Source organism: Zosterops lateralis (assembly GCF_965231275.1).
Source record: "Zosterops lateralis genome assembly, chromosome: 9".
Classification (NCBI taxonomy): Eukaryota; Metazoa; Chordata; class Aves; order Passeriformes; family Zosteropidae; genus Zosterops; species Zosterops lateralis.
The window spans coordinates 979209-995008 of NC_139769.1; the positions used below are offsets into that span (position 1 = coordinate 979209).

General features: G+C 39.8%; 1 protein-coding gene across 1 annotated transcript in view; it reads left to right on the forward strand.

The window, feature by feature from the left end:
• The window catches only part of LRRC7 (leucine rich repeat containing 7), a 53731-nt gene that overhangs the window by 13616 nt on the left and 24315 nt on the right, over nucleotides 1–15800 (forward strand). The window contains exons 6-12 of the mRNA XM_083867315.1: nucleotides 2880–2988; nucleotides 3422–3566; nucleotides 5005–5077; nucleotides 9194–9323; nucleotides 11381–11496; nucleotides 11890–11959; nucleotides 14209–14308. Of these exons, the coding sequence (XP_083723441.1) occupies nucleotides 2880–2988; nucleotides 3422–3566; nucleotides 5005–5077; nucleotides 9194–9323; nucleotides 11381–11496; nucleotides 11890–11959; nucleotides 14209–14308 (743 nt within the window). The remainder of the gene's footprint in view (nucleotides 1–2879; nucleotides 2989–3421; nucleotides 3567–5004; nucleotides 5078–9193; nucleotides 9324–11380; nucleotides 11497–11889; nucleotides 11960–14208; nucleotides 14309–15800) is intronic.

Sequence of the window (15800 nt, forward strand, 5' to 3'; positions counted from 1 at the left end):
ATAAACAGAGGGGGAAATTTTTCGGGAGCGCTGCTTGGAATTTTAATTGGAGGAATTAAAAATCCTTCCCTGAGTTCGGAGCGTCTCCTCTGGGGGTGGTTTGGATTTTGAAAAGAAATTGGGGACAAAATTCTATAAATTTCTCTGGCAGAAATTAGTGAAGGTCAGGAGAAGGGTGGTCCCATCCTCCTGTCGGGGCCAGAATTCCCAAGTTCACTCATTTTTCAGGCAGCTGCTCCAAAAAAAATGTAGGGACTGGAATTAAATTCCAGGAGCCAAACGGGCCAAGAGGCCAAGGGACAGTGGGAATGGGCAGGAAAAGTGGTGCTGGTTTTGCTCCCACCTGGAAAAAAAGGAGGTTTAAAGCTCCTGTTCTCTCATTCTATCCCTATTCCTATTCCTATCCCTATCCCTATTCTATTCCTGTTGCTATTTATTCCATTCTATTTTATTTTATCCTAATCCTGTTCCTATTCCTATTCCTGTTCCTATTCTATTCCTGTTCCTATTTATTCTGCTCTATTGTATTTTATTCTATTCCTATTCCTGTTCCTATTCCTGTTCCTATTCCTTGTCCTATTCCTTGTCCTATTCCTATTCCTGTTCCTGTTCCTGTTCCTGTTCCTATTTCTGTTTGTATTCCTATTCCTGTTCCTATTCCTATTCCTGTTCCTATTCCTATTCCTATTCCTATTCCTTGTCCTATTCCTGTTCCTGTTCCTGTTCCTGTTCCTGTTCCTGTTCCTATACCTATATATGTTTGTGTTCCTATTCCTATACCTATTCCTATTCTTATTCCTATTCCTTTTCTGTCCTATTCCTATTCCTGTTCTTATTCCTTTTCTGTCCTATTCCTGTTCCTGTTCCTATTCCTTGTCCTATTCCTATTCCTGTTCTTATTCCTGTTCCTGTTCCTATTCCTATTCCTGTTTGTGTTCCTATTCCTATTCCTTGTCCTGTTCCTATTCCTATTCCTATTCTTATTCCTTTTCTATCGTATTCCTGTTCCTGTTCATGTTCCTATTCCTATACCTGTTTGTGTTCCTATTCCTATACCTGTTCCTATTCTTATTCCTATTCCTTTTCTGTCCTTTTCCTATTATCTTCCTATTGCTATTTATTCTGTTCTATTGTATTTTATTCTGTCCTATTCCCATTCCCATCCCCATCCCCATCCCCATCCCCATCCCCATTCCCATTCCCATTCCCATCCCCATCCCCATCCCCATTCCCACTCTGCTCTATTCCACTTGTATCAGCCTATGTGGAAAACGAGGATAATTCCCTAAACAGGCTCAAACAGAGACAAATCAGGTTTTAATGACACTTTAACACATTTTAAAGGCACTTTAGCACCACCCACCACTGGGTCAGGGTGTGCCAGAATGTGGAATATCCCAAGGTGCTCCACAATAATGGGGAATTCCATCATCCTGGGAATTTATAATCCAAGGAATCCCCCATCCAAGAGTGCTCTGTACAGGCCTTGAAGAAAGGTGTCCGTTAATGAGAGGGATTGAAAAGCAAATTAAAGTTGAGAGGGGAAATTCTGATTACCCATAATGACCTCCAGAGGGATAAAGGAACATTAATCAGCAGAGGAACAAAATAGTATCAAATGACCATTAATCAATTTAGCCTGGAAACGAGAAGTGGTTTTAATCATGGCAGGGCAGCAGAATTTCAATGGAATTAACAGAGGCAAAATAAATCAGCTTTAAAACGCTCCTCACTCGTTTTTTAATAGGAACTCATTATCTGGAGATGTAGAAAACAAGGACTGAGTTCTCCTGTCCATCAGCTTTGTTCTTATCTGATGAGGAGCTTCTCCCACAATTCCCTGGGCAAGGGGAAAATCAGATTTTTTTTTCTGGGAATGGCAACATTCCCAACCAGAGCAGGTGGAACAATTCCCTGGGCAAGTGGAAAATCAGATTTTTTTTTCTGGGAATGGCAACATTCCCAATTAGAGCAGGCGGGACAGTTCCCTGGGCAAGTGGAAAATCAGATTTTTTTTCTGGGAATGGCAACATTCCCAATTAGAGCAGGAGGGACAATTCCCTGGGCAAGTGGAAAATCAGATTTTTTTCTGGGAATGACAACATTCCCAACCAGAGCAGGCGGGATAACTCAAGGTTTCCCTCAGGGGCTGAAGGTCCATTTTTTTTCTGTCTGGGTTGGAATAATTCCAGGGCAATTGTGCTGTTTCCAGAAGCTGGATCCTGCTTTGGAATTTTTGGGATATTTCATGGAATATTTCATGGAACATTTATTACCAGGTCTTGACAGGCTTTGAAAAAAAATAAATCTCAACAACTTGAGAGGGCGAAGACAAATTCCGATGTTGGTTTGCTGTGGAAAGTGTGGAAAGTGGGAAAGGAAAACACTCCTGGAAGGAAATCTGGGGAATATTTGTGACCTGGAGTGGTAATTCTGGGATTTCACAGCTGTAAGGAGTGAGGAGTGATCTGAGGAATTGCCTTTTTTAGCTCCTCTCACTGACAGAGCTGAAAAAAACCAAACCAGATGAAAGTTTGATTTTGAGATTTGGAGTTTTATTAACGCCCGTTTTCTCCTGTGAGAATTCACTCCCAGCTGTGCAGATATTAAACCTCCCAAGGACGTGGCCTTTGGGCTCATTCCTTTTGCAAAAAGGTGCTTAAATTTTCCAAGTTTTGATAAAAACCAGCAGTGGTTAAACCACAAGAACGGAACGTTCTCCTTAATGGTCCTTAAACACCTGGAGGGCTGAGATGGGTTAAAAAACCAAAGGGAAGTGAAGAGGGAAGCTTTATTTTTTTTAAATAAATAAAAAATAAATTTTCTTTTTAAAGAAAATCTTGATTTTGATTTAACTCAAGGAACGGTGCTTTCTTTAGCTGCCCACAATTATTTATTTATTCTTTCCCTCAGCCTGAGGTCCTCGAACAAATCCAGAACCTGAGGGAGCTGTGGATGGACAACAATTCCTTGCAAGTTCTACCTGGGGTATGGACATTTATCTCGGGGGATTTTGGGGCGATCTGGGGGCCTGGCAGGGAACACAATGCACCAGCATTTCCTTGGGTGGGTGAAGGAATTAATTAATGAATTAATTATGTCATTATTATAAAAGTTACGGGATGGTTCAACACGGAAAAGCTCCTCCTGCTTTAGTGGGAGGAGGAAATTGGGAATATCCCTCACATCTGTGTCCAGATGGAGAAATATCTCACCTGCATGGCCAGGAATGCCAAATTCCCTTGGGTTTAATGAATTTGGAGCACATTAATTAACTTTGGGGGGTTAATTTTGGCTTCCGCGGGCAGAGCCGTCACCCAGAGATAACTCCAGATAAAGCGGATTTGTGTGTCTGTCTCTAATTAACGCTCTAATTAACAGCTCCGTCTGCTCAAGTAACTGTGTCTCACGTGCTATTAAGTCTATAGGGAAGTTAAAACAGCTCGTGTACCTGGATGTGTCCAAAAACAGGATCGAGACGGTCGACCTGGACATCTCGGGCTGCGAGGGGCTGGAGGATCTGCTCCTCTCCTCCAACATGCTGCAGCAGCTGCCAGACTCCATCGGTGAGGGGAGGGCAGGGGTTCTTCTCCATTTTATTGATTTTTTTAATTTTTAAAAAATTATTTATTTTATTATTTATTTATTCCATTTTATTTTATTTTATTTTATTTTATTCTATTCTATTCTATTCTATTCTATTCTATTTTATTCTATTTTATTCTATTTTATTCTATTTATTTATTTCATTCTATTTTCTTTTATTCTATTTACTTTTTGTTTCTTTTATTTTATCTTGTTTTATTTTATTTATTTTGTTTTGTTTTGTTTTATGTAGTTTTATTTTATTTTATTATTTTATTCTATTTATTCTATTCCATTTTATTTTATTCTATTTATTTTATTCTATTCTATTCTATTCTATTCTATTTCTTTATTTATTCTATTTTCTTTTATTCTATTTTCTTTTATTTATTTATTTCATTCTATTTTATTTATTTTATTTTATTCTATTTATTTTGTTTTATTTTGTTTTGTTTTGTTTTGTTTTATTTTGTTTTATTTTATTCTATTCTATTCTACTCTATTCTATTCTATTCTATTCTATCTATTCTATTCTACTCTATTTATTTTATTTTATTGATTTGCTTCTATTTTATTCTATTTGTTTTATTTTATTTTAGTTTAGTTTATTCTATTCTATTCTGTTCTATTCTATTCTATTTTATTTCATTTTATTCTATTTTGTCTGTTTGATTTGATTCTATTTTATTTGATTCTATTTTATTTTGGAATTACAGTATTTTATAATGACGGAGCAAAGCCTGTCACTAAATCCCAAAGGAGGCAGAAAAAACAGTGTCTGGACAGTCCCATTTTGTAAAGTCAGGAGCAGAATTCTCCTGATCCACCTGCTTTGCTGTTTTAAGAAAAAGAAGCCAAGAAGGACAGAATTAATTTGATTTAAATGTAAAAAATCAGTCTGAGAGTGATGACGGGATCGCTGCTCATGCACAGTGGGAAAAGGAAATAATTCAAAGTATGAAATTAATTTTTATTTTGACTGCATCACACACAGGGAATCCCTGGATTATTCAGGATCTGTGGAAGTTTTGGGAGCAGAGCGACACGCCTCTGTCCATTGGGATATTTCCTCAGATCTGCTTTTCCCTTTCCTTTTGAACCTGGAACTGTAAAATTCCTCAATTTTAAATCCATGTACTCAGATTCCAACACGGATTGCTAATTAATGCTAATTAACGCTGCTAATTATCGACACTCTTAATGTCTCCCATTTCCCATCTCGTCCTTCCACATCTCCCCACCAATCCCAGGATTTTTTTGTCTGCCAGGACTGGGTTTTCATAGGTCAGGAATAAATCCAGTTGGAATTTGAACATCCTAAAATCCAGGGCAGAGCTGTTCAGGGTGACAAATCATCTTTTACGGGATTCCAGGAATTTTTTTAGGGGAGAGCTGTTTATCCATGATTTCCCCCTGCAGGGTTGTTGAAGAGGCTGACGACTCTGAAGGTGGATGACAACCAGCTCACCATCCTGCCCAACGCCATCGGAAAGTGAGTCCAAGTTTTCACCACTTTTATTTTTAATTAAAATTTAAAAATTAAATTAAATTTTTTTTATTAAAATCCATTTTTTTCCCCTTCTGCTCCAGGAGCAGATTTGTATTTTTCAAATATAAATCAAGATAAATGTCCTGAATAAGAAAATAATTTCCAACCCTCAAGTTGTGATGTTTAAATTTTGGAGAGTCACTTTTAAATCCTGGGGGATTTTTCAGAGCGAGGGGGGAAGGAGGTAAAAAATATCCAATTTTCTGAGAGGAAAACCAAAGATTTCGGTGAGAATTGATCTGGATGAGCAGAGCAGCAAAAAGCAGAAGAATTTTGGGGAGAAAAAAAATTAAAATAAAAATCCATCTGTTCCCATGGCAACAGGCAGAGCTTGGAGCTCGGCAGGATCCGGCTGTGGCCTCACAGGGATGGAGAATTCCTAAAATACAACACACAGAGCTCTGTGGGAAAGCCAGGAGGATTTTCCAGGGGTTGGAATTTTGGGAAGATCTCTGGTGGCCTCCAAAATCCTCCAAAAAATGATCCCATCCCACCCCCTGCCAGGGCAGGGACACTCCCACCACCCCAGGCTGCCCCAAGCCTTGGTCTGTTCCCATGGGAATTCACCCTTTGTGGTGCCATTTGGGAAAAATAATCCACATTTTGTGACCTGTTCCTGCTGCAGCCACTGAAAGCCCAGGTTGGCTCATCCTTGGAGTGTTTTGGATTGTTGAGGTTTTTGTGGAGAGCGTTAAAAGCTGGGAATTGAGTGATGGGAATGACTGAAGGACAAATCTCTGCTCCCCAAATCTCTGTGGAGCAGCAAATTCTCCTCCAAGCGAAAGCTCCAAGATCTCCTGGATGCTGCAAAAGGATGGATTTAAATCCACCAATTTGCGTTCTAAAAAAAAATTTAAAACCTTTTTTATTTCTCGGATTGTTCCAAATGAAGGGAAATCCCCTTTTTTTTAACCTTTTTTAACTCTGGGGTTTGTCGTGGAGCCTTAATCACCTTTCCAAAGGCACAGCCCCTGCTCTGAAGGGGAATTGCAGAGCAGGTGGGATCCACTTGTGCTTTTCCAGTAAAAAATTCCCTCTCCTCTAACGAGGGCAGAGTGTCCCCCATCACACTGAGCTCGGCTCTCTGACTCAGAATTCCTGCTGGGACTTTTCCTCCCAAATTCCAGCGCTGGGAATGTCCCCTCCAGAGCCCGTTGTTGTCACACGGGGACTGGAGATGTGGAGGAGGGAACGTTCCTGCATGAGAACACTTCTGTGCTCTGCTGGGGAGCTCCACCCTCATTTTTTTGGGATTTCTGCTCAAAAGACACTCTCAGAACTCACAATTGGCTTGGCTTAACCAAACATTCCACCCAAAATCCCAAAATCCGAATTCCCGTTGACTCACCAAAGTCTGGAGGTGTGTCCCTGCAGGATCTGGAAGGTGCCAGGAGGAATTCAGGACCCACAGCTGGGCCTGGGGGGGTGTTTGGGGCACAGATGCTGCAAATGCCAGAGCAGATTCGTGTTCCCGACTTTTAGCAGGACCTGGAGTGGAAGAACCAGAAGGAAAAGTTTGGAACTGGAAGAGTTGAGATCGTCTGGGAGGGAGAGGACAGGGAAGGTCTGGCACAGGTGAAACTGTGGCTGCTCCATCCCTGGAAGTGTCCAAAGCTTGGAGCAGCCTGGGCTGGTGGGAAATGTCCCTCGATGAGCTTTAGGGTCCCTCCCACCCCAAACCAGTCTGGGATCTTGGGATTCCTTGGTCTGCAAAATTCCTTTTGCTACAAGGGATAACTCAGGTCTCTCTCAGGGGCTGAAGCTCCATTTGTTTCTGCCTGGGTGGAATAATTCCAGGGCAATTGTGCTGCTTCCAAAAGCTGGATCCTGATTGGGAATGGAATAATTCATGGAATATTTAATAGAATATTTCATGGAATATTTCATGGAAAATTTAGTAGCAGGTTCTGACAGGCTTTTGGGGAAAAAAAAAATAAAAATCTCTGTAACTTTGTAAAGATTTGTCCTGATGTTGGACAAGCAGTGCCTGGAGGTGACCCCAGGGATTTGGGCTGCTTTTTTTTGGGGCCATTCCCTGCCTGCTGTGACTGTAGGAAATGCAGCTTGGATGGGTGGGAATGGGATTTACTCCTCCTACTCCACCTCACCTCTGTAAAAATATTCCTGATTTTCCTCGGGCCATGAACTGCCCTGTTTCAGTAGGTTCCAAACTGACCAGCAGCTGATTTGTGTCTGCCTTGCCTTAAAGCTGTCAGGAATAATGGGAATTTCTCCCAGCAGCACAGACAGGCAGGTTCACGATGTTTTACCTAAATCAGCACTGTCAGAATTAGGGCTGTTCCTGTCAGCTTCCCTTTGTGCCTGATCCGTGATCCGTGGGGATGGAAAATCCCTTCCTGAAGTGCAGCTCTCCCACCTCAGAGGAGAAATAAAACTCCACAGGGATTTGGTGGTTTTATTTTGCCATCTCCTGATGAGGAGAGGCAGGAAAACAGCTGGGAAGGGCTGGGCCAGGCATCACCTTCCCAATAAAATACTGGATAAAGTCATCCTTCACTGCCAGGGAAACATCTGGGGATGGCAGATCAGATTTTCTTATGGATTGGGATGTGGTAAATCAGATTTCCTGATGGATTGGGAAATGGCAGATCAGATTTCCTGATGGATTGGGGCATGGAAGATCACATTTCGTGATGGATTGGGTTATGGCAGCTCACAGTGGGCTTATCTCCATTCTGGGTGTGTTATCAGCAGGGAAAGGGGAATGGGCTCATCCTGACTTTTACAGAATTCCCATCCAGTTCCCACCAAGGAGGTGAACAACAGAGCCTTTCTCCTTCCCCAAAATCCTTTTGAATTGTGGATGCAGAGCCTGGTTTAAAGCAAAACTGGAGCAGAACCTGGCACAGCCTTTGGATGTGCACCAAGGAACATTTCCCTGAGCCCTTTGGCTGCAGGAGAGCAGCAATTTCAGGGAATTCTGAGGATTCCCTGGCAGGACCAGCCATCAGTGTCGCCTTCTGATGATTGTTCACACACCTTCCCTTGCAGTCTCCTAAAACAATGAGATTGTTCTCATTCCTCTCTGTGATGGACTCCTGAACTGACCATTGAGGTCAGGGAGGTGTTCTTTTCACCTACCAATCCTCAGCCAGGTTCCCAATCCTACTTAAACCCTAAACCATAATAAACTGTGTCTTTTTTTCCTCATTTCAACCCAACGGGTGAGTGTGGTCTTTTCATGTCGATAATTATGACACAATAATTATATTGTATCAGGAATGGTGTGGCCAGCAGGAGCAGGGGGGTCATTCTTCCCCTGTCCTGGGCACTGGTCAGGCCACACCTTGAGTGCTGTGTCCAGTTCAGGATGGACATTGAGTGCTGTGTCCAGTTCAGGATGGACACTGAGTGCTGTGTCCAGCTCTGGATGGACATTGAGGGCTGTGTCCAGTCCAGGATGGACATTGAGTGCTGTGTCCAGTTCAGGATGGACACTGAGTGCTGTGTCCAGTTCAGGATGGACACTGAGTGCTGTGTCCAGCTCTGGCCCCTCAGTTGAGGAAGGACGTTGAGACGCTTGAACGTGTCCAGAGGAGGCAACAAAGCTGGTGCAGGGATTGGAAAACAAGCCATGTGAAGAAGGACTGAGGGAGCTGGGGGTGTTTATCCTGGAGAAAAGGAGACTCAGAGGTGACCTGATCACTCTCTAGAACTCCCTGAAGGGTTTTTGTGGACACCTGGGTTTAGTCTCTGTCTCCAGGCAGCACTGACAGAACAGGACACAGCCTTGAGCTGCACCAAGGGAAATACAGGTTGGATATTAGGAAGAAGTTTTTCACAGAAAGAGTGATTAAATACTGGAATAGTCTGCCCGGGGAGGTGGTGGAGTCACCATCCCTGGATGTGGCACTCGATGCCATGATCCAGTTGAGGTGTCGGGGCTGGGTTGGACTCGATGATCTTGAAGGTCTCTTCCAACCTGCACATTCTGTGATTCTGTGATTCTGTGATCTCTGCTTTCAGTGTTTTTTCTCTGGGTCAGCACAGAAATTCTCAGGGTTCCAAACAATTAATGAGGTGTTTTCCCTTTCCCAGCCTGTCCCTGCTGGAGGAATTCGACTGCAGCTGCAACGAGCTGGAGTCTCTGCCCTCCACCATCGGGTACCTGCACAACCTGCGCACCTTGGCCGTGGACGAGAACTTCCTCCCCGAGCTGCCCAGAGAAGTGAGCAGCTCATTCCAATTCCAGGGTTTTTTTAAATTTTTTTTTTTTATTTATTTTTAATATTTTTAATATTTTTTTCTTCTGTTAGAGCCAGGATTAAACGCTCTAAAGATGGAGTTTTCGTGTTTGGGCTCAGATGTTTGTTAATTCTTGTCTGTGTTTTACAGTTTCACCAGCTGAGAGTTCTAACTGACAAAGTGGAAAATGGTTCTGGCTCTGTCTCTTTACAAGGCCTTTTAATCACAAATTGTCCAATTATTAAACTTAAATTATTTGTACTTTTAACCCAATAACCAACCACCCCTGGCCCACAACGTGGATTTTTCTATCCAATTACAAAATCCCACCCAGACCCATGGAGGAGAAGGTAAAAAAGAAGGACTGGCCTATGCCCTAAATCTCCATCCTGCTTTATATATATTATATTTATACAAAATTGTCTGATTTCTGGCTGTTACTAGAAAAGATAAATTTATTTATGGGCACAAAGTCCCTGTTCATTTCACAGAGAATAAATATGGTTCCTTATAGACAAATGAAACACACCCCACTAAGGAAAGAATTGCTGAATGAACTGAGAGATCTTCAACAAAATATGGGTTTCTAAAGATGCCAGTTTATCCTTCTCCCTATTCTCTGTCCCCCTTAATAATATATATATATATATATATAAAACCACTTTAATTATATATATTTATTATTAAGGGGGGCATTATATATTTATTTATTATAATAAATATTTATATATTTATTATATATATAATATATTATATATTTATATATAAATATTTTATATAAATAATAATAAAAATTATTTATAATATATATATATATTTAGACTATATATATGTTTAGAATACAGTAATTAATATAGATATTACTGTATTCTAAACCCTTAAACTCTAATTTTTCTATCACACACTTCTATCCAAACCCCACACCCGCAATCCCAGTGCTGTCACTCAACTTTGGGAACTTTTTCCAACTGTTTTCTTGGGGGTCAGTGCCTGTCAGCACAGAAAAGTCTGGAATTCCCAGAGTTCCAACATCATTCCAGGCTGGAATTTCCTGTGGGAACCAGAACTCCATCCCTGCCCCAGTAGGGAGATGATTTGGTGGGGAGGTTGATTGTGGAATTGCGTTGTTTGATTGTGGAATTGCGTTGTTTGACTGTGGAATTGTGTTGTTTGACTGTGGAATTGTGTTGGTTGATTGTGGAATTGCGTTGTTTGTGGAATTGTGTTGTTTGATGGTGGAATTGTGTTGTTTGATGGTGGAATTGTGTTGTTTGTGGAATTGTGTTGTTTGATTGTGAATTGTGTTGTTTGGTTGTGGAATTGCGTTGTTTGATTGTGGAATTGTGTTGTTTGATTGTGAATTGTGTTGTTTGATTGTGGAATTGCGTTGTTTGATTGTGGAATTGCGTTGTTTGATTGTGAATTGTGTTGTTTGATTGTGGAATTGTGATGTTTGTGGAATTGCGTTGTTTGATTGTGGAATTGTGTTGTTTGATTGTGGAATTGCGTTGTTTGTGGAATTGTGTTGTTTGATTGTGGAATTGTGTTGTTTGATTGTGAATTGTGTTGTTTGATTGTGGAATTGCATTGTTTGATTGTGAATTGTGTTGTTTGGATGTGGAATTGCGTTGTTTGATTGTGGAATTGCGTTGTTTGATTGTGGAATTGTGTTGTTTGTGGAATTGCGTTGTTTGATTGTGGAATTGTGTTGTTTGATTGTGGAATTGCGTTGTTTGATTGTGAATTGTGTTGTTTTGATGTGCAAGGGCAAATCTTCCTGAGGTTCTCGGTGGTGAAATGAGCAGTAAATCCATGGAAAGTTGGGAATCTCCCTGTGAGGAGCCCCAGGTACCCCCTGAGGTTCCTGCCGACAGCAAAATGTCATTTTTTGCTCGAATTCTGCATTTTGTGCCTTTCAATAAAACCCAATTTAGCCGCCTCCACCTGAAAAAAGTGAAACGTGATAAAACCACGTGAAAAGTGATAACAAATATTCCCAAATTTGGGATTCCATCATTTGGGCTTGTCCATTCCCCGCAGATCGGGAGCTGTAAGAACGTGACTGTGATGTCCCTGCGCTCCAACAAACTGGAATTCCTCCCCGATGAGATTGGCCAGATGCAGAAGCTGAGGGTGTTAAATCTGAGTGACAACAGGTACAGTTCACAGAACTTTTTTATTATTATTATTATTATTTTGCCAATTTAATATTTTATTTTTAGCCAATTTAAGAATTTTTTTAATTTAAACTTAAATTAATTTAAATTTAATTTAAATATTATTATTATTATTATCATTATTATTATTATTAGGATAATAATAATAACAGGGATAATAATAGGAATAATAATAGGAATAATTATAATAATAGGAATAATAATAATAGGAATAATAGGAACAATAGGAATAATAATAACGACATTGATAAAATATTGCATTTCAGTAAAACTGATTTTTTAAAGCAGTGAAATTTTAGCTGTTTCAGTGTGATAAAGGAATTATTTTGGGAGTGATTTTTATTCACCTTGTCCCAATATTCTCCTTTACAGGCTGAAGAATTTGCCCTTCACTTTCACCAAACTCAAGGAACTGGCAGCCTTGTGGCTTTCTGACAACCAGGTAATGCCTTCCAATATTCCCATTTTCCCCAGGAAAATAAACCCTGTCACTCAAAACAAGAATTTTGGAAGGGTTTTCTCCCAGCCCAGCTGTACATTTCCACATCCAGCCATAAATCCTGCTGGATTTCATTTTTTTACCATAGAAAAAAATTACCTTTGCATGATTTCTTTCACCAAAATCAGCTTCTCCCTCCTTAGCAAAGTAGTAAATAAAAGGCAAAAGCAGCACGGGGAGGATTTTTGATGTAGAAACTCAAGATGTTCATTCCCAAACTCGTTTTTATCCTGTTCCCACCCTTTGCTCCATCTGCTGCTCCATCCTTGGCTTCCTCCTCTTCCCTTTTCCCATCCCGGAATATTTTTAAACCCCACTGCAGTCAAGGTGGGTTCAAACAAGTCAAAATGCACAAGGACACTCGGGGAAAACTCATTTCTGTGAAATCTGAGGGGGCCTCTCTTTGTTCCAGGGCTGGGGTTTTATAGCAGAGATTCTTTGGGATTCTATTTTAAATCTGAATTATGCAACAGGAACCCTGAGAAATGCAACGGCTCCAGCAGCAGCAGCCGAGCCCTAAAATAAGTCTGAAATGTACTTTTGGTTTTAGGGCCCAGCCAAAAATGTGAGAGATGAAATAGGGGAAGGGGAGGAAGGGGGATAATAGAAAAATTATGATTAAATTTTAATGTGTTAAATGAGGATTCTTGGGGTGGTTTGGGGGCTTTTTTTGTGTGCGTTTGTTTTTTCCCTCTGATTTCCATTTTAAAAATTAGCATTGCCTGGCTCTGAACACCCCCAGCCCTTTAAATATATAACATTTTCCAGTATTTTGGCTTTCCTGTGGCACAGCAGGGGTTGATTTCCACTCTCTGGGCTGTGACAGTCATTTCCACTCTCTGGAGTCGCTCCTGGACCAGAGTGACCCTGGACAGGATAAAACATCCCCAGGTGGAGCCAAACCCAGCAGGAAATCTCAGGGAAAGCTCCAGGGGAGTTCCTGCTCCAGGTTTACTCCCAGGTGAACTGGAAACACCAGGAATTTACTCCCAGATGTAAATACAAGAATATACAAGAATACAAGAATTTTTGTGATACAAGAATAATACTAAGAGTACTATTATTATTACTGGTATTATAGTGATAGTTATTATCCTATTATATTATCCTATTATTATATTATGTTATATTATATTATATTATGTTATGTTATATTATATAATATATTATTATATAATATATATAATTATATACATTAATATAATTATATTATTATATTCTATATAATATAATAATTATATTTAATATGATATAATAATATGTATAATTCATATTATATTATATAATATTATATATTATATAATATTATATATTATAATATATATATGATTTATAAATTTATATAATTATACTATTTATATTATATAATAATAAATAAATAAATTTATATAGATTATATTAATTATGTAATATATAATTTATAGTTTATATATATAATATATATAAATACATATATATGTATATATAATATATTATATATAGACAATAATTATAATAGTTATCCTATTATATTATATTATATTATATTATATTATAATAATTATACATATTATATTTACATATATATACAAGCATACATATATTTTTTTATATATGAAATATATTATCATATATAAGAACTATAATAGTTATTTTCCTATTATATTATCCTATTATATAATATAATAATTATATATATTATTTCTATTATATTTTTATATATATACAAGAATACATATATATGTATGTGTATATGTATATATAAAAATATATGTATTATAATTATAATAGTTATTATCCTATATATAGATATATATATTATTATAATTATAATAGTTATTATCCTATATATAAATATATATTATAATAGTTATTATCCTATTATATTATATATAGCATATCCTATTATACTATTATTATCCTATTAATAGTAATAATACCCATCTAGAACACTAGAGTTATTAATTACCTCTTCATTAGGCCTGGCTTAAAACACATCCCAAGGGATGTTTAACTGGGCAGTGCCAGTTCCCTGATCCTTTTCCCTTGGAGCATTCCCAAGGAAATGCAGGAATTTGGGGAATGAGGAAAAGGGAGAAGAGACCCCACATCCCCCCCAGCCCAGGGGGAGTTGTTTTTGGGGCCAGGCCTGTGTTCCCTGATCCTGCCCCATTCCCAGGAGTTCATGGATTGTGTGTTCCCATTCCCTGCAGTCCAAGGCCCTGATCCCGCTGCAGACCGAGGCGCACCCCGAGACCAAGCAGCGAGTGCTCACCAACTACATGTTCCCGCAGCAGCCCCGCAGCGATGAAGGTAAAACAGTCCCCCCTTTCTGGTCCTAAAGGGCTCAGAGAATCCCCCCTTTATATCCTAAAGGGCTGAGAGAATTCCCCCTTCCTGCTCCTAAAACAGCTGAGAGAATTCCACATTCCCATTTTTAAAGAGCTGAGTGAATTTCCCCTTTCTGATCTTTAAGGACTGAGAGAATTCCCCCTTCCAGTTCCTAAAAGAACCAAGAGAAACTTCCCTTCCTATTCCTAAAAGGGCTGAGAGAATCCCCTTTTCCTATTCCTAAAGGGCTGAGAGAATCCCCCCTTCCCATTCCTAAACAACTGAGAGAATCCTCATTCCCATTTTTAAAGAGCTGAGTGAATTCCCCTGTTCCATACTAGAAGGGTTGAGAGAATCTTCCCTTCTTGCTTCTAAAAGCCAAGAGAAACTTCCCTCTCTGTCCTAAAAGGGCTGAGAGAATCCCCTCTTTCTGATCCTAAAGGGCTGAGTGAATTCCCCCTTCCATTTCCTAAAACAGCTCAGAGAATTCCCCATTCCCATTTTTAAAGAGCTGAGAGAATTCCCCCTTTTTGACATAGAAGACCTGAGAGAATCTTCCCTTCCAGTTCCTAAAAGAGCCAAAAGAAACTTCCCTCTCTGAACTAAAAGGGCTCAGATAATCCCCCCTTTCTGATCCTATAAGAGCCAAGAGAAACTTCCCTTTCTGTTAAAGGGCTGAGAGAATCCCCTCTTTCTGATCCTAAAGGGCTGAGTGAATTCCCTCTTCCAGTTCCTAAAACAGCTGAGGGAATTCTCCATTCCCATTCTTAAAGAGCTGAGTGAATTCCCCTTTTCTGTCCTAGAAGAGCTGAGAGAATCTCCCCTTCCAGTTCCTAAAAGAGCCAAGAGAAACTTCCCTCTCTGTCCTAAAAGGGCAGAGAGAATCCCCCCTTTATATCCTAAAGGGCTGAGTGAATTCTCCATTCCTATTCCTAAAAGGGCTGAGAGAATTCCCCCTTCCAGTTCCTAAAAGGGCTGAGTGAATTCCCCCTTCCATTTCCTAAAACAGCTCAGAGAATTCCCCATTCCCATTTTTAAAGAGCTGAGTGAATTCCTCCTTTCTGATCTTTAAGGACTGAGAGAATTCCCCCTTCCAGTTCCTAAAAGAACCAAGAGAAACTTCCCTTCCTGTTCCTAAAAGGGCTGAGAGAATCCCCTCTTTCTGATCCTGAAGGGCTGAGTGAATTCCCTCTTCCAGTTCCTAAAACAGATCAGAGAATTCTCCATTCCCATTCTTAAAGAGCTGAGTGAATTCCCCTTTTCTGTCCTAGAAGAGCTGAGAGAATCTCCCCTTCCAGATCCTAAAAGAGCCAAGAGAAACCTCCCTTTCTGTCCTAAAAAGGCTGAGAGAATCCCCTCTTTCCATTCCTAAAAGGGCCGAGTAAATTCCCCTTTCCTGTCCCTAAAACAGCTGAGAGAATTCCCCATTCCCATTCTTAAAGTGCTGAGAGAATCCCCCCTTCCTGTTCCTAAA